This window comes from Armigeres subalbatus, chromosome 3 (genome assembly GCF_024139115.2).
Source record: "Armigeres subalbatus isolate Guangzhou_Male chromosome 3, GZ_Asu_2, whole genome shotgun sequence".
Taxonomy (NCBI): Eukaryota; Metazoa; Arthropoda; class Insecta; order Diptera; family Culicidae; genus Armigeres; species Armigeres subalbatus.
In genome coordinates this window covers 195,692,906-195,712,147 of record NC_085141.1, presented here as the reverse complement: position 1 = coordinate 195,712,147, position 19,242 = coordinate 195,692,906, and the positions used below count along the sequence as shown (strand labels likewise).

At 38.7% G+C, this 19,242-nt stretch overlaps 1 protein-coding gene across 1 annotated transcript in view; it reads right to left on the bottom strand.

Moving 5' to 3' along the window:
• The window catches only part of LOC134219961 (homeobox ARX homolog alr-1-like), a 62,217-nt gene extending 45,416 nt beyond the window's left edge, over positions 1-16,801 (bottom strand). Inside the window, exon 1 of the mRNA XM_062698870.1 lies at positions 16,375-16,801. Coding sequence (XP_062554854.1) covers positions 16,375-16,729 — 355 coding nt within the window. The 5' untranslated portion in view covers positions 16,730-16,801. The remainder of the gene's footprint in view (positions 1-16,374) is intronic.
• Positions 16,802-19,242: the final 2,441 nt, after the last annotated feature.

The following is a 19,242-nucleotide window of genomic DNA, read 5'->3' as shown; positions in this document are numbered from 1 at the left end:
GCAATTAGCATAGCATAGCATAGCATATGTGATTGTACAAATCGTGGGTGGCTATACAATGCTCAATTCAAGCTCCATCCGGAATAAGGGCGAATGTCGCAAGAGAGGACTCTCCCCGTCGACCTCCCTTCCCTTAAACAAAAGTGACAATAAGCAGATCTCTCTGTGGTTTATCACCTCAGAACGAAGGAAAACAATGCGAACTTGCATTCTGAGGTGATAAACTGCAAAGAAATTCCCTGCCTGTCACCTCCATTCAAATGAGGGGAAGTCGACGAAGAGAACCCTCTCCCGCGACACCCGCTCCCCTACCAGACAGAGCTTGAATTGAGCAATCTACTGTATATTGTCGCAAATTGGTACTTGGGATTAGTACCTTTTCCTATACAGTAGCAGTTGTACACCTGGCCACGTCCTTACAATCACGGAAGGAAGAGAAGGAATGTTAGTTCAACATCTACTAGTGAAGATGCAGGGAGCCCATACTACCTTCATAGATGTCTCGGGAAGGAAAATTTGTGTTAGTGGGAAAGGTGAATAATAGGGAGCTCTATTCGACAATATAGAGCGTTTGTCAATAACAGTATATGCTGTAAAAATAATAAAATATATTAATCAATTTACTTACGAACCGTCCTAAGGGAAAAACAAAACAAAACACAAAATTTCGGCAAATCGCGCGATCGTTCTGCCGTCCGAAACAAGAGCCAACACGCACTGAACTAATTAACTTTATTACCGGCCGCGCAATGCAAAACACAAAATTTCGGCAAATCGCGCGATCGTTCTGTCGTCCGAAACAAGAGCCAACACGCACTGAACTTATTAACTTTATTACCGGCCGCGCAATGCAAAACACAAAATTTTGGCAAATCGCGCGATCGTTCTGCCGTCCGAAACAAGAGCCAACAGGCACTGGTCTAGTTAACTTTGTTACCGGCCGCGCAATGCAAAACACAATACGGCGGCAAATCGCCCGATCGTTCTGCCGTCCGAAACAAGAGCCAACACGCACTGATCTATTTAACTTTATTACCGGCCGCGCAATGCAAAACACAAAATTTCGGAAAATCGCGCAATCGTTCTGCCGTCCGAAACAAGAGCCAACACGCACTCAACTTCATAACTTCTTCCAGCAATTCCTTAAAAACAATCTCTAGGAATTCTTCCAGAACTTCCTGCAGGAATCCTTCGAAAATGGCTTCATAAGTTCTTTCCGAAATTCTTTCAGTAATACTTTTGAAATATTTTAGTGTTTGTTTATTGTTTTGTTTTATTCTTCGAAAATTAAATTAATAACTCCATCGGAATGGGGAACCTCCTTAGCCGTGCGGTAAGATGCGTGGCTACAAAGCAAGACCATGCTGAGGATGGCTGGGTTTCGATTCCCGGTCTGGTCTAGGAAATTTTCGGGTTGGAAATTGTATTGACTTCCCTGGGCATAAAAGTACCATCGTGTTAGCCTCATAATATACAAATGCAAAAAAGGTAACTTGACTTAGAAACCTCGCAGTTTATAACCGTGGAAGTGCTTAAAACCACTAAGCTGCGAGGCGGCAATGTCCCAGAAGAAGGAGAAGTCCATCGGAAACTATTTCGTTATCTAATTATTTCCAATTGATTTCCTGGACGAAAATCCAAAAGAATTTCTGAAGAAATCTACGAAGGAATCTCTTAACTTTCAAAGAAATCCCTGGGGATTTTTGAAGCCATTTTTGAAAGAGATCCTTCAGGAATTATTTCGGATCAATTAGAAGAATTAGTTCGGATTTTCCTTGGGAAAGTCATTAGGTTAGGAGTTCTCTCTAGATTTTTTTTTCGGAAATTCCTCTAGGGGTTCCTTGTCAACTTTCCTGAAATTTCCATAGAAATTATCTCAAAACTATCTTAAGGTGATTATACAATGAAGCCCGTGGTGAATTTCAAATTCACCACCCGTTTATATACATATATTTCCAAAAGCCCAAATCTGGCGTAATAGTTTTCGTACAGTGCCGAAAATCAAATTATGATTGTTCAGCATAACTAAGCAAACGATCTACCATTATTTCAGCCTCATACGCTTTATGGTTCTTTTATCTCGTGCTCTTGAAAAATATATTGGAAAAGCACGTGGTTTACAAAATGGCCGATTTCTGGCTTTATTCTATAATCACCTTAAACGATTTCTAGATAATTTCTCCGGGTAATCCTTCAAAAATTCATCCAATAAATTCTTTGATAACTTTAGGCTTCAACAAAACTAGATCAGTGCACATTGTTCATTCTTCCAGTCGCCCTGTACGGTCATGAAGCATAGACGTTAAAAGATGCAGACCATCGAATTCTCGGAGTGTTTTAGTGGAAAATACTACGCACAACATTTGGTGGTGTGGACTCAAGGATGTTATCGATCATTTAGTAATCTGCCTTCGATCATTTAGTAGGTTGTCAATAACTCATTCCAGAGGCTAAATTTCATAATGTGTTGTATGGTGGACTTCTAGTGCAAAGGTTTATCTACAACTCTGCCTAACAGTTCGTTGTTTGAATTTCACTAATAACGGAGCTATATCGCTAGCAGCAGTAACTTAGACTAAATGATTGCATATTTTGTTATCATTTAGTATGAGTACAGCAACTATCACCGTAACTCCTTTAATAGTGGAATTCAAACATCGACCTGCTAAGAAGAGTTGTAGAAAAACCTTCGTACTAAAAGTCCACCATACAATACATTTTAAAATTAGGCCTCTGGAATGAGTTATTGACAAACTACTAAATGATCGAACGCAGATTACTAAATGATCGATAACATCCTTGGGTGTAGTAGAAAATGGTGATTGGCGCAGACGCATAAATCAAGAGATGTACCAAGTGTACAAACATGCCAACATCGGCAGGATTATAAAATACGGCAGATGACAGTGGGCTGGATATATAGTTCGTATGCTGCAAGACAGACCTGCAAAAGTCATGTCTAGCAGAAAACTGGAAGAGGACGTAGGCTCTGGGGTACACCCCGCACTCTCTGGCTGTGTGCAACTGAGGAAGATGCGCGTGCGGCGTGCAGGGAAACTGACGACTAGCGGTCCAAGAACAAGTGACCTGGAACAAGACATTTCAGTCGGTTTTGCTCTGGACAACACGGAGTATCCCGAGCAGCACCAGTTAGACAAAAGTGGTTGCAGCAACTTGATTGGGACTGAATCTGGTCACATATAAGTTGCAGTGGCTCATGTGAAACATGTGTGCTGCTAGGGATACTAGCAACATAGGAATAGGTAAAGGTAACTTTAGGGAGAAATTCTTGAACATTTCCCTAAGGAACTCCTTCACAACATTCTCCATTTCTTTTAATTTTTTGGGATCTCTTCAAAATGTATTTAAAACTCCTCTGGAAATTACTTCGGAAATTTATTTGAAAATTCCTTCCAAAATTTATTTTGGGATGCATTCGGAAATTCTGTTGGGAATTCCTTTGAAAATGTCTGGGTAATTTTCTCGAAATTTTCCGACCAGAAAAATATAAAATATAAAAAAATATATACCCAATTCTGTATGTAACTCAAAGCATAGTAGTTATTTTTTTCAGAAATTTAGATATATTGAGAAGTAAAACGACTGAAGTGTATCAAAATCCTGAATTGGAAATAACTTTTGAAAAAAGTTGACAAATTAGTTCTACTACTTCTACTTCAATGGTTCTACATTCCAACTGGAACTTGGCCTGCTTTTTAACTTAATATTCTATTGGCATTTCCTTAATTATGAATTGAATGAAAGCTTCTCTGTGCCAGCCATTGCATGAGTATGTATCTTTTGTGGCAAATACAATGGATTCACTATGCCCAGAGAATGTTTCCAACCTTGAAACATCCTAGACCGAACCGAGAATCAAACTCGCCATCTCCGGATTGGCAACCCTACTTCTTTGTTCACAAGGCTACTGGAGACAAATTAGTTCTATGGCACCGAAATCTAATTCTCAACATTGCTAAGGGGTCACGACAAGTGAAGCAGGATTTATTGTTAAAATTTGATTCATCAAAATCAGAGAATAACAAAATAGTTTTAATTTATAATAATAACATTTTGAAATCAGGTATTGATTAGTGTCGCCGGTAATTAACTATTTTTATTGTTCTGTTTGATTAACGACAAACGTTGAATGTTGCAATTTAAATCCACTGAAGTCGATTTTTACACTAGCGATTCCTACCTCGTGAATCAAAACCGCTTTAACCCAAAAATCGATTTTGTCCAACCTTCGATTTTTTCATCCACGCCGGTTCACGCCGCCGCCGCTGCCGCCGATAAAAGTCAACGGCGCGCCGCCGTGACGCCGCCGCCGCCGGGGCAAAAGCGACCACCACGCCGCCGCCGCCGATGATGTGACCGGCGCACAGGTCTACTAAAGCACAACCTGGTTAACCTGCTTGTCGCCTACTACAAATTCTGGTTCTGGAAAATAGTTTCATGAAGCTGTACTGGGATCGCGAAATCATAACGGATTTCTTCATTCGTGCCAATCGCCCGATATTGTAGTCTACGACTAAAGGATGAAGCGGGTAACCCTCATCGACATTGCTGCACAGAGAACAGACATGGATGCTCGAACAAAATTTCGTTAAAAACGTGTGTAAAGATTTGAATCGTACCTCAGCGCCGCCAACGCAGGCTGCCCGACATAAAAACTCAATCTCACTAAGTGGTGGCGTTAATTGTACCTTGACAGATACGTATTTCGACCTCAACAGTAAGGTCGTCTTCACTCAACTCGACTTGTCGAGTCAAGTACGAGACACTGAAGACGACCTTACTGTTGAGGTAGAAATACGTATCTGTCATGGTACAATTAAGTGGTGGAATTAATTGGGATTGTACAAACTCGTCTTACGACAAGTGAAGACATTCCACTAAAAAGCTCAAAATAATTTTCTTAACGATAACATGGAATTAGATTGACCCCACGATTTATCATATCAAAGCCCATTTGTCGAAATTGCAAAAACTCGTTGCAAAACTACATTTTTCAGCACTGAGGGCAAGCCTCGTTGGATAAAAGTACAACTCGTGCTGCAAAAAATCATTTTTGCAACAAGTTGCACAAATTACTATTAGCTCATATAAAAACTTTGAAAAAGATACAAAAAAATATTCTCCATGTATTTAAAAATCATGTGCGGTCCGGAAGTAATGGTGAATTGAATGACACAATTCATCAGCAAAGATGCATTAAGATTTCCCATCTGTGCACTTCTATCACATATGGATACGTGCATGATTTTTTGGTATCCGATTACTAAGCGAAATCGATACAGTCAAATGATTTCAAAATGTATTCATTTCAAGCGTCTCACATCAAAAGGAAGACATGAAGAAAGGTCTTACCTCTTTACATGCAGGGCAAGAGCGTTTGCATCATGGATAGGATGTGTTGACATTCATGACATGTGGAATTATTTATGTTTTTCCGCCCGCTGCCATCCCATCCGCACAGAAATAAACCGCAAAGCGAACAAATGAAAAGTAATTAGACAAAAAAGTAGCTGTTACGAACTGAGTAATATACCTCCTAATTGACTATTTTAGACGATTACTAGGATTAAGATCTAGAGTATTTTTCTGATTCAAACCAATAAAGGAGATTTTTTTAATTGCTATATAGTGCAATGTTTAGATTGTTTCATGCTTTGTTGTAATGACCTAATAGTTGTGTAACAGCTTAAATACTGTAATCTTTTTTACAGCCATAACTCAGAAAAGAATTTGTATCCCGAGTAGCACACTTGTCATACACCTGTCACTGTGACTTATATGCAATCAAATTGGAGTTGCTGCAACAAAATCGATCGGAATTGTGCTACTGGGGATTATATATTGTAGGGTTACTGCTCCTAGACTTCATCTCATAGCTCCGATATTGGTCTCACAAAAAACAAAGCAATGAAAAGGTATCTGGTAAGTTTATTATTTTTGTGATTTTTTTCAGCAGTGAGCACGCATGTTAGCAAAAAGAAGCGATGCAATTAGTGCCGTTTTTTTTTGTTTCGCGATGAGATTAATATATGTTCAGTGAGATGGAAAACGGAACAGTTCCCCTATTTGTATTGTATACTGTACTTACACTGAACATCATGTTCAGTTTAAGCTGACCTAGCTTAGACCAACTACATATATGAAATGCACATTGCAAAATAACTCGACTAAATACATGATGTTCAGATCAAGATTTTTTTAGGTATACTGGACCATAGCTAAGGCTCCTCCAAACCTAAGCGATTACTTCGCCGCGACGGCGACAACTATATAGTCTCCGCCGCTCTATCGGTCAATGCATACATGTTTCATTTGCGCTTCTATACCAACGGCGTCAGTCGCGTCGCGTGTGTTTGGGGGAACCTTTACAACCATTAGCGGCGCCAACCATAAGAAATGGCAGAACAACACGAGACACGAGTACACAACTGTTTAAAAAGGCTTGCAGTGTGCGCTCTTTGTGTGTTGCTTCTCTTTTGTCACCGCCGCGTGCCAGTGGCAATTATTTTCACATTTCATGTTCCAATGGATCTGATATTTCAAAGAACAACGAACAGTACAATTATAGGGTGGGTGTACCAATTGTCGCTATACATAAGAACAACTATTTTTTTAAAAATAAGTAAAAGGCATGTGGGTGGACTTTATATATCAAGCGAAAGATTTTACTTCCTGCTTCTTGGAACAGCTGTGAAAACCACAATAAAATTTGTTATAATCATCAAAATTGATTAATCCATAATAGGAACGCATGCACCAGTTATGGGACTATTTTTAATTTTGGTTCCTTATTTGGCAACATGAATTTCGCCATCAAAAACTAGCTTTTCACGAAATTTAACTGAATTCCGCGGAATTTCTAAACAAACTTAAGCTAATATCGTACTTCAAATTACTCAAAATTTCGGCTGCACCGCTGTAATAAATCATAGACGTCGTTTTTATTTATTTTTTTACCTAGGGGAAGTGCATCGGTTTTGGCCACCTCAGTGCCTAATTTGGCCAACCCTGAAAAATACACATTTATCCAAAATAATCAATCAGTTAAAAGCAGCGTAGAAGCGAAAGAGATATATTTCTTGCTGGAACTAATAAAACTCATGTATTGCTTTATTTTGGAGTTATTCACTAAATTGGCCAAATTAGGAACATGGCCAAAACCGGTACAGTTCCCCTATATATTGACGCCTACTATTTAAGTAACCCCATTCCGAGTCGATAAATACGTATTGAATTTTCTTCTAGAAAACGTTTTCTGTGTTTTGTTGAAAATTCAACAGAAAACGAAAAACAATGAATTGGTAATTCTATTTTTAACGAAAATGCGTCGGTTTCAACGCAATTTCTAGTACGTCAGGCTTAAGAGGCCCGCACATAGGATACGTTTGCGTTGCGTTTGACACATTTCCCATTGGAAAACTGTCAAACGCAACGTAAACGTATCCTATGTGCGGGGCTCTTTAGAGTTTAAATGTTCGCAAGAAGAATTAGTTATACTGATAACTTTGTCTAGCAGGCAAAGTCGTGGATTCTTAACGCCCTTGATGAAATCTTTTCTGGGGGCCTTTTTCTTACTAAAGGCCTTCACATCCTCTTAGACCTTAAACCAGGTTTAAGTGTATGTGTAAGCACCGTTCAAGAGTTAAGAGAGCATGAAGAAGGCCCTAAGGAAAACAAAAGGTGCAACATTTCACATTCAAACTACAATTTGAATCTCACCGAAAGTAAGAATAATTTTTTTAGAGGATTGAAGATTCTCCATATAACTCCATATAATATTTTATCTGATATTACAGTCAATATTCAACGAATTAACTAAATATACATACGGTTTTAAATTTTGTCATATTATTTGACTATTTGCAAAATATGTATGTAAGATTTTTTTAAGAATTTGCCAAAGTCCAGAACGGATTGAAAGCTGTTTCTGTTTCTTGCACTTAATTGAAGAAATCGAAATACACCCGATTCTTTTTTTACACGGGGGATACGTTCCGTGTAAAAAGTTTTCAGTTCAAAATTTGGGAATCCGTGTAAAAAAAGTTTTATGATTTCTCGACGAATCATGCAAAATGGAGCAACTTTGCAAAAATTTTGAATGGGATTTTTTTACACGGCCGTGTAAAAAAAAATCGTGTAAAAACAGAATCGGATGTATTTTATAGTACATCACGGAAAAGGGGGATTTAAGAAAACATGACAAATCTCGCGGATAGTTTCATAAGGGCGTTCATTGATCAAATTCTTTTCATCGTTTTTTTCTTTCGTTAATATCGCAAAAGATGCAAAGCTACAACCATGATTGTGGCTTCTGAAGCAAGATGCAAACCATAAAATCGATGGTATTTTGCTCATCTATAGGACGATATGGAGCATGCCTCCTTGGATTTTTTGCCCAACAAAAAAAACGGGCGATTTTGAGGATTTCCAAAACATTCGTTAATAAATCTGAAGATTTTTTTTTATTTTTTCATTATCCCCCGTTACTTCAACAAACCCTCGACATTTCGGAGACCAGTAGGATATAATTTTAGTTAAATATTTGTAAAGGCCTTATTGGACTTCCAAAAGTTTAATTTAAATTGCGTGCATAAGCAATTCAACAAAAAATCCGCGGAAAAAAATTAAAATTTCGTTTCATTTTGAAAAATTTCGAATTGAATGGATTCGTATCGTTTCGTGGTCTGGAAAATAAATCTACATTTCGTTTCGAATCAACATAGACATATTAAATTTCGTTTCGATTCGTTTCTCCAGGAAAAAGTGTATTATCGCATACCCTTACGCGAAAGCTTTTTTTGCATGTGGTTTCACAAATTCTTGAAGAATTGACTGTATATCCTTTTCCACATTTAACCCTTATGCGGCCAACAACCGACAGGGTACCCGTGTTCCCATAAATTGATATTTTCATAACTTCAACAATTTTCAACCGATTTGGATCATTTTGACAGTTTTGGAAATGGAAACTCATATACTTTCTGTCCACTCTCAAGGTTTACAGCTTTTGATCATGATTATACAAAAAAATCTTGAAATAAGGCCTAAGAGTCTACACGCGTAACCAAAGGCCATTCAACCAGTTTCAAATATTCTACACGCTCTTTGCGTTTCTTAGAATAGAAGGTGTTACAGAATATGCTCCGAGTCATGCAAAAAATCCCTGGAGTGAGGTCTTAGTCATCCGAGAAATCTCTGGAGTAAAGCCTTAGGATCTACTCGCGTAGCCAAAGGCCTATTATCCAAATCCAAATACGGTACATGCTCTTTGTGGTACTTAGGATACAATGCGTTTGGAGTAGATGTTCCAGGTAATCCAAGAAATTCCTGGAGAAAGGCATGAGGGTCTATACGCGTAACCAAAGGTGGTTCAAATGATTTCAAAAGTGTAACATGCTGTTTGTGGTCCTTCGAATAAAATGTGATCACAACATGTGTCTATCGACAGTTTTCAAAAGTGATATATGCTCTTTGTGGCCTTTAGAATAAAAACTGATCACAACATAAGTTCTGTGCTATTAACGAAATCTCTATGATAAGGTCTCTTCATACAAGAAATCTCTGGAGAGAGCCATATGGTCTACACGCGTAACCGAAGGTATGTCGACTTTTTTCAAAAGTGGTGCATGCTTTTTGTGGTTCTTAAAATAGAATGCGATCACAACATATGTTCTGCGTTATCCAAGAAATCTCTGGAGTAAGGCCCTAGGCCTACGAGAGTAAATTTTGAGCTCTTGAACATTATGGATTTCTTGAACATCCTTGAACATATGATGAGTGTAGGATACCTGAACCGATCGTTGATGAAGGGTGTGTGGTTAGGGTGGCTTGACGGGCTCGATTCGTTCCGAGCAAGCCTTCTCTTGGTGCTTGCTATTCCTAGGGCCAGACACAGTGGGGTCGACTGGCGGCGAAAAAGTCCTCTTGGCGGTTACAATTGCCGGTGATATTAGGGTTCACAGCACAACACAATCACTTCCCATAAAGACTACTTTATTTAGCGCGACATTACACAAAGACAAACTACATTTATTTTGCCTTAACACTAACAATTGACACTTATACATTTTGTTGGTCACGCAGGACCGTTCCCGATCATGTCTTGGATATTACTACTCGTCTTCTCTCTACAACTACAAAAGTATTCAAATCTCCAACCGAACGTTGGGTGGTGAATTTAAATCCACGAAACACTCTCCCGCTCAGCATCCATATGATCGTCGTTCTACCTTCGATCCATCCATCACCTGCATCAATGACGTCACTGAATCCTCATCGAAAGCAAAAGTGATTTGATGTAGCCGACCGTCGAGCTACTAGGAGAACAATGGCAAGCAGACAGTCTCTGCTGCGGTGCAGTTGAACCAGAATAAGTTGGAATAGGGTGGTTCTTACAAACAATGAGAATACATTCAATTCTAACCCAGGAATGACGCGCAACATCTTTGAAATAACCGCTTCGGAAATGCACCAAGTCTCATGAAAGCTGCTTTTCGGGTTCAGAGACCCACTAGGTTTCATTTTCGTTCCTTGGACGTTGCATCGCAAATGACTTCTTGGATAATCATGAGTTGTTGAATGTCACAAACAAATCAAATAAGTTGCACAAATAGTTATTTGGTTAATTGCTGTTTGCCAAAAGGTTTATTTGATAACGCGTATAAACCATAAGGCCTTTCTCTAGGGACTTCTTGGATATCGCAGAACATATGTAACAATGTGCCACTTTCGAACCTATTTGATAGATCTTTGGTTACGCGTGTAGGTCTTTCTTCTGAGGTTTCTTGGATAACGCAGAACATATGTAGTGAAGTGATCACATTCACATTCTATTCTAAGGATCACAAAGAGCATGTACCAATTTTGAAAAAAAAAATCCATGGACCTCTCATTACGCGTGTAGACCTTGAGGCCTTACTCCAGAGATTTTTGTATGACTGAGGTCTTTCTCTAGGATTTTTTTGAATAATGCATCATACATTTTGTGATCACATTTTATTCAAAGGACCACAAATTGCTTGTACAACTTTTGTACCTAGTCGATGGACCTTTGTCGTCATTGGACGCGTGTAGATTCTAAGGCCTTACTTCTGAGATTTCTTGGATAATGCAGAACATAGTGATCACATCCTATTCTAAGGACCAGAAAGGGCATGTACCAATTTTGAAACAAGTCGATAGACTTCTGGTTACGCATGTAGACTGTAAGGCATTACTCCAGAATTTTCTTGGATTATCCGGAACATATCATGTGAACGCATTCTATGCTAAGTACCATAAAGAGAATGTACCGTATTTGAATTTGGCCGATAGACCTTGTGAAACGCGGGCAGACCACAAGGCGTTACTTCAGGGATTGCTTGTATGACTGAGGTCTTACTCCAAAGATTTCTTGAATAATGTAGAACATATGTTATGATCACATTTTATTCCAAGGACCACCATTCTTTTGTATAACGCAGAGCATATGTTGCCATTACATTCTATTCTAACCACCACAAAGAACATCTGTCACTTTTGAAATAACTCCTTTGGTCACGCGTATATACCCTAAGACCTTTCTCTAGGGATTTCTTGTATGACCGAGGACTAATCCGAGAGATTTCTTGTATAACACAGAACATATGTAGTGATGACGTTCTATTTGAAGGATCATAAAAAGCATGTACCCCTTTTGAAACAAGTCAATAGACCCATGGTTCCAAGTGTAGACCTTAAGGCCTTACTCCATAGATTTATTGGATGACCCGGAACATATACTGTGAACGCATCATGTGCTAAGCACCATAAAGAGCATGTACTGTTTTTGAATGTACACGATAGACATTTGGTAACTAAGCAGACCTTATGATCTCATTACAGATTTTTTTGGATGACTGAGGCCATACTCCAGGGGCTTTTGGAGACCCAGAACATATACTGTGAATACTCACTATTTTAATAAGCACAATGAGCATGTAACATATTTGAAACTGTTTAATAGTCCTTTGGTTACGCGTGTAGACTCTTAAGCCTTACTCCAAGGGTTTCTTGTATAACCATGAACAAAAGGTGTAAACCGTTACAGTGGAAATAAAGTATATGAGTTTCTGTTTCCAAAACTGTCAAAATTTTCCAAATCGGTTAAAAATGGTTAAAGTTACGAAAATATCAATTTATGGGAACACGGGTTCCTGTCGGCTATCAGATGCGCCTTCACACGCCCCCCCTCACTATATCAATATAATTTTCTCACAGATGCTACATTTCATGGAGTTCTTAGATGTTAACGAGTTTCAACTTAAAAAGGGACACGGGTACCAGTGTTGGTAAAATCTTAAATTCTCAAATCTCACCAGCGATTCAAATCATGCGTGAGTCAAATCCCGTCAGAATCATGGCCCACAGAATCACTCATGATTTGAATCGCGATTTGTATCAGTGCATGATTTTTATGTGTTCTTCATTGTTCAATGCATTGAATTAACTTTTTACGCTTAAAACAATGGCTAACAATCCCATCTGCAAACAAAACATACGCCCGATTGCCGCTTGACGCTTTTTAGAGCGAAATCATTTTTCGGTGAGTGAGCGAAGCGATGCGATTCTGTCCGAGAAAATCAAGCCCGATGCTCTCCCTACAGAATCGCAAGCGAGTAAGCTCGTGCATGAAACCTCGTTGATTGAGATTTGAGTATGGTTCTACCAACACTGACGGGTAGCCTGTCGGCCGCATTGAATAGAAAGCTTCACTACTCTTGTTTTAGAAATATTACGCCAATTGTTCTTAATTTGTGATGTGTCGTTTCAGGGCCTATACTCATTGCAGTTATTTGTTTCTTTTTTTTTAAGTATTTATGTTAATTTCCAAAAGGGTTTCGAACTGGGATCCAACTTCGAGACATTATTCTCAAAGTTCTAGATTGCTTTGAGAATAGGTAGTATGTGTTGGTATTTCTCAGAATAGCGAAACAGTTTCATTTTTCAAATCTCGCCAAATAACTTTCAATGCGGATTGCGAGTTCTTTGGTATTGCCTTCGCCTCACATTTTTAATACGCATCAGTAGCTGAAGATCGTCGTCAATAATAATGGAGCTGAATTCAATTTCACATTTAGGAATTGCCTGTGGCTCCGACAATTAAAAAAAGACAGAATCACCGTCTTCGACCAGAGGTCGCACAAACTGAACACTTAACATCTAGCATGAGACAATGGACAGGACATTCACACAACACCCAGTGGATCAGTGGAGAACTCCTAGCTTTACGAAAAGTTTTCTCCTTACCAAGGCGGGAATCGAACCCACACTCCACAGCACATGCGTCTAGGCGATTGACGTCGCTAACCGCACGGCCACGAAGCCCACAAATTTGTCAAAGATACGAGAGCATTAGGGGAACTGTACCGGTTTTGGCCATGTTCCTAATTTGGCTAATTTTGCGAATAACTCCAAAAATAAAGCAATTCGCAAGGGTTTTATTAGTTCCATCAAAAGATATATCCCTCACGGTTCAACACTGCTTTCAACTGATCGATTATTTTGGAAAAATATGTATTTTCCAGGGTTGGCCAAATTAGGCACTAAGTTGGCCAAGACCGGTGCACTTCCCCTATCAATATCATTTTTGGTATCGAGAGGAATATCAACATTGCTGTCAAAACGATCATTTCAGTAAATAAAATAATTGGGATCTCTTTTGATGAAAAGACCAGGTTTTAAATATGTTTCAGTTATAATGGCAAAGTGCACATTATTAACTGATCTTCTTCTTCTTATTGGCATTACATCCCCACACTGGGACAGAGCCGCCTTGCAGCTTAGTGTTTATTAGGCACTTCCACAGTTATTAACTGCGAGGTTTCTAAGCCAGGTTACCATTTTTGCATTCGTATATCATGAGGCTAGCACGATGATACTTTTATGCCCAGGGAAGACGAGACAATTTCCAATCCGAAAATTGCCGGGAATCGAACCCAGCCACCCTCAGCATGGTCTTGGTTTGTAGTCGCTTGTCTTACCGCATATTTCAAACGCTCAAAATCCGCAATAATTTGCCGATCGAGCAATTCATACCCACCACAATCAACGAACAAATTTTGCTCCTACATCTCACCGAATAACGAGCAGTTCGTCGAATTCTAATTTTTCAAACACGCCCACCTATGCAAGCATTTCATTTCTGAAAATTTACCGACGATGAATGGTGTTCATACCCATTCTTCAACGGAAAATAACGTTAGTTCTGACGACTGCTTGCTTTCGAATTTGATTTTCTAAATGAACAACTGCATCACATGATTGATGCAATGCTCAAAGCAAATACCAAAACTGAAGCTGTTCAGGTTGGTCGTTGATATCAAATTTACTAAAAAAAATGTTATTGGACTTCATTCTAATAGATACAAATAATTCTTTGAAAATTTTAAATTGGAATGTCCGCTCTTTAAAGGGTAAAGAAGATGAATTATTCAACTTCCTATCAGTTCATAATATGCACATTGCCATTATAACTGAAACATATTTAAAGTCTGGTCTTTTCATCAACCTTGGGAGTTTCTGTTGAAACAAATTTTGGACAATTCTCTTTTATTGCTGCCTACTTGCCTTTCCAATGCAATGGGCTGCAAAGGAATCTGTTGAGAGCTGATTTTCAAATTCTGACTCGCAACAAATCCATATTTTCCATAATTCGTGGCTTTAATGCCAAACACCGATCATGGAATAATGCTCAAAGCAATCCAGTGGTAAAATTTTATTTGAAGATTGTTCTGCTGGATATTATACTATTCAATATCCCAATGGACTTATTTTTTCTTCCAGTCGAAATCCTTCTATAATCTAATTTGATTTTTAACGGATTCAAGTCAGCTGTGTGGCCAATTGGTAACTCATGCTGACTTTGACTCTGATCACCTTCCTGTGACGTTTGAAGTCACACAAGAAGCTATGACCAATCCAATCAGCTTTACTTTTAATTATCATAGAGCTGATTGGGATTTATATAAAACGTATATCAACAGGAATGATGATGTTGATATTCCTGTCGATACCAAAAGTGATATTGATAATGCTCTCGTATCTTTGACAAATTTAATCGTCGAAGCCAGAGGCATTGCAATTCCTAAATGTGAAATCAAATTCAACTCCATTATTATTGACGACGATCTTCAGCTGCTGATCCGTCTTAAAAATGTGAGGCGAAGGCAATACCAAAGAGCTCGCGATCCCGCGTTGAAAGTTATTTGGCGAGATTTGCAAAATGAAGCTAAAAACCCAGATTAATCCACCTATCGGTGATTATGCCTTTCTCGTGCGATAAAAAAATAGTATTTTGGGCGAGATTTTGGGCATTACTTCTGAGCCCATAGTCCAATCCGGCCAATTGTCAATAGGAAATAATAAGACAAGATTCTGCGTCGAATGCAATGCGAGGAAATCGGTTGAGGGTTAATGCATTAAAAGTGAGCTTGACTTTCTACGCGCTTTTTATTAGAAAAAGTATTTTGGCCATAACTACATAGCCCATTATCCGATCCGTCCAATTTTCAATAGAAAACAATGGGGCAGGATACTGCGTCGAATGCAGCCTGTTGTGAGGGAATCCGTTTAGAGTAAGTGCATTAAACGTGAGCTAGACTTTTTCACGCGCTTTTTTATGAAAAAAAGTATTTTGGCCTTGACTTCCAAGTCCATTGTCCGAACCAGCCAATTTTCAATAGGAAACAATTGGCCAGAATACTGCGTTGAATGCAACCTATTGCGAAGAAATCGGTCACGGGTAAGTACAAAAAAGTGAGCGAGACTTTTTCACGCGCTTTTTTATGAGAAAAAGTATTTGGCCATAACTTCCAAGCCCATTGTCTTACGTATACTTGTCATAAGACGAGTTTGTACAATCCCATTTAATTCCACCACTCGAATCGAGTCAAGTACGAGACACTGAAGACGACCTTACTGTTGAGGTCGAAATACGTATCTGTCAAGGTACAATTAAGTGGGATTGTACAAACTCGTCTTATGACAAGTGAAGGCATTCCACTAAAAAGCTCAAAATAATTTTCTTAACTTTACGTATATACTTAGTATACGTGAAAGGCAGAAACATAAAAATAAAAACACTGATTGATTTTACAGTCACTAAGCATAAGCTTTGAGATATCATATCCTCACTAAACTATGTATGTTGCTTTTTTTATAGGAAACTAGTTCAACTAACTTACCCATGTAACCACATTAATGATCATATATGCACTTGCTTTCATTATATAGACTTGATAATTTCACTTGATAGAGCATCATATTATGGTTCATATTATAGTATTTATAGTTTCTTCTATTCCCACTGTTATTGGATAAATATGCATAACTTACCACTTTGCTTGTCATGACTGTAGTTAGAATTCTGCAGTAAATTATCAACAGAGAATCGTTTAAAACTGTCAGAGCAACGTTGATTTAAACTTTCTTTAACGACATTACAAGTCACTGTAGATTTATCTTCTATCTGCTTTAAACAAACGGTTTCGGCAAAGCTTCGCACAAAAGTAACTTCTTTCGCTTGATTAACGGGTTTAAATTCGTCGAACAATATTCCATTAGCACTGCTTTCGTGATGATTGGTGTTAAAAATCTCATCTGAATTAAAAAGTACAGTTGACATCACGATAGAACTTGGTTCACTTATAATTGGAAAATTGCCAATAGTTTTATTATTCTCCATTATCATTTGTCATCAAGAAGTGCAAACACCAACACCAATGTTCCACTAATTCACCATAATCCGCCCAAATAAACATGAAATCACTCACAATTTAATTAAAAGTATACTGCTACAGACATGATTAGCTGTGAAAAACTGGGGGTCGAAAATTTTCGACATTGAGTAAATGTCTTTTACAAAGCGGAAGATCGAGGAACGCCCACTTTTCCAGCGGGAGTGGCTTAAATATAGTGATGTTCGGGCTGAATTTATCTTCGGGGTAGTAGATATGTATACAGTTTGAATTTTCATCTGCAGCCTTTTCCCTTTGCCATGTTGTGTATGTCAGCGAACAAAGGCTCACCAAATTAGAAACGTTTATGTGGCGAGTGTGTATATAGAAATAGATCTCCTAAACGCTTCACGTGTAATTGAAACATCTTGAGGATATTGAAATGATTTTTATTGTTTATAGTGCAAAAGATACTTTTACAGCATAAATTGTACGTGTATTCGTCGAGCCTTCCTGATTTGGTAACTATTCTGTGTGTAGAAAAAATCAGTTGCAAAAAATAAACTTTAATATTCTGAACGCGCTGGAGCTTCAGATGTTGTTTGCGAGGAGAACCAAGGTTACAACGTTTTTAAAAGATTGTTGCATTAGAAGAATGTTTAAGAGAAAGCCACATTCGATTACACCCGACCAAAAAGAGCGATCAGCATAAGAATGAAACGGCGTTGAACTTAATTTTAAGATAAAAAACACCTAAAAGAAATTTTAAAGAAAATAAATTAAGAACGATTTTCACATTCTAAACCGAAAAAAAAATCTGGTCGACTCTGACAATACATTTGACATAAATACGCAGCATTGGTACAAATCTTTCAATTGGCGAGGAAACCAATCAGGACATTTATGCCTCGCTGGATCTTGATTGTGAGGACCAGTGGCGTAGCCACGGGGGTGGTTTTGGGCATAAAACCCCCCAGAGACAAAATTTTTAGAAGGAATTTTTTTTTACGAAAAAAAATGTTCAGAAACACACCACACCACAACCCCCCCCCCCGACCCATTTTCTGACTACGCCACTGGTGAGGACTCTAATCACTTTATCTTTAGAAACGATGAAGGTGTCATCTGCGAAGAGAAAGAGTATGCCGCGTTCCAGAAGTGCATTGAAGATGAACAGATTGGATTGCAAGTGTCCGAGAATACTGCTCTGGGGGACGTCTGCATTGGTGTGCATCGTAAGTCGCTGAATGAATGTCGTCCCTCAAATACAAATAGTGTTGGATACTTCCCAACACTTACTTAAATTATTTCGCTGACTTTAGGGGTCATTCACAAATTACATAACGTCTCCAGTTGGCCTTTCGAGTAAAGACGCAGGAGTGCCAATCCGGAGATGGTGAGTTCAAATCTCGATCCGGTCTAGGATGTTTTCGGGCGAGAAACATTCTCGACTCCCTAGTCATAGTGTATTACATTCGATTTTTAAGTGATCTTTAAATCTTAATAGCGTGTAAGAAGGGTAGAAAGGATATTTAATTTTTGTATTTCACAGACCTAATTAACCAAGTATCCAATTGCAAAAAATATATGGGTTCAAAGGCAAAGCTTTCGTTTAAAGATGAAAGCGGACAAATCGGTTAACAGACGGCTGAAATCTTAATGTGGCATTATTTTGTAAGTTTTTTTTAATGCACTTCATGTTCGTATTTAACAAATATCTCTGGAACTAAATTTCCGATTGTAAAAAAATACAATGTGTTCAATGGCAAACCCATAGCTTTCGATTAAAGATAAAATTGTGCAAATCGATCCAAAGATGGCTGAGATCTTGAAGGAACATTTTTGTAACGCACATATGTACACCACACACACATACATACGAGTACATGTATCCAGTTTGTCGAGCTGAGTTGATTGGTATATATTAAAGTGGTGCATCATGGTATTTTTTCAAATCAATGGTTTTTCAAAATCAACGACTGCAGAATATGGGCCCGATTGGTTGTTTCCTCGAGAGTATTCGAGAGACGGGTGCTTAGGACCATCTTTGGCGGTGTGTGGCGGCGAAGAATGAACCACGAGCTCGCCCAGTTCTACGGCGAACCCAGTATCCAGAAGGTAGATAAATCCGGAAGGGTGCGATGGACAGGACATGTTGCACGAATGCCGGACAGCAATCCTGTAAAGATGGTGTTCGCTTCCGATCCGGCAGGTACGAGACGGCGTGAAGCACAGCGAGCGAAGTGGCCAGACCAGGTGCAAAACGACTTGGCGAGCGTGGGGCGCATTCGAGGATGGAGAGATGCGGCCTCGAACCGTGTATTGTGGCGTCAAATTGATTCAGTGTTACCTGTTTGGTTGGTTGGTTGCTTCCTCGCTTTCCGCATCGCGATCGAAGTTTATATGAAAACTAGCTGACCCGGCGAACTTTGTCTCGCCCAAAACTGATCAATTTGCTGATATATTTTTTTACGTACACAATTTATCTAAAAAACAAACCGGGTTTTCAAAATAATTTTTCCCTTTT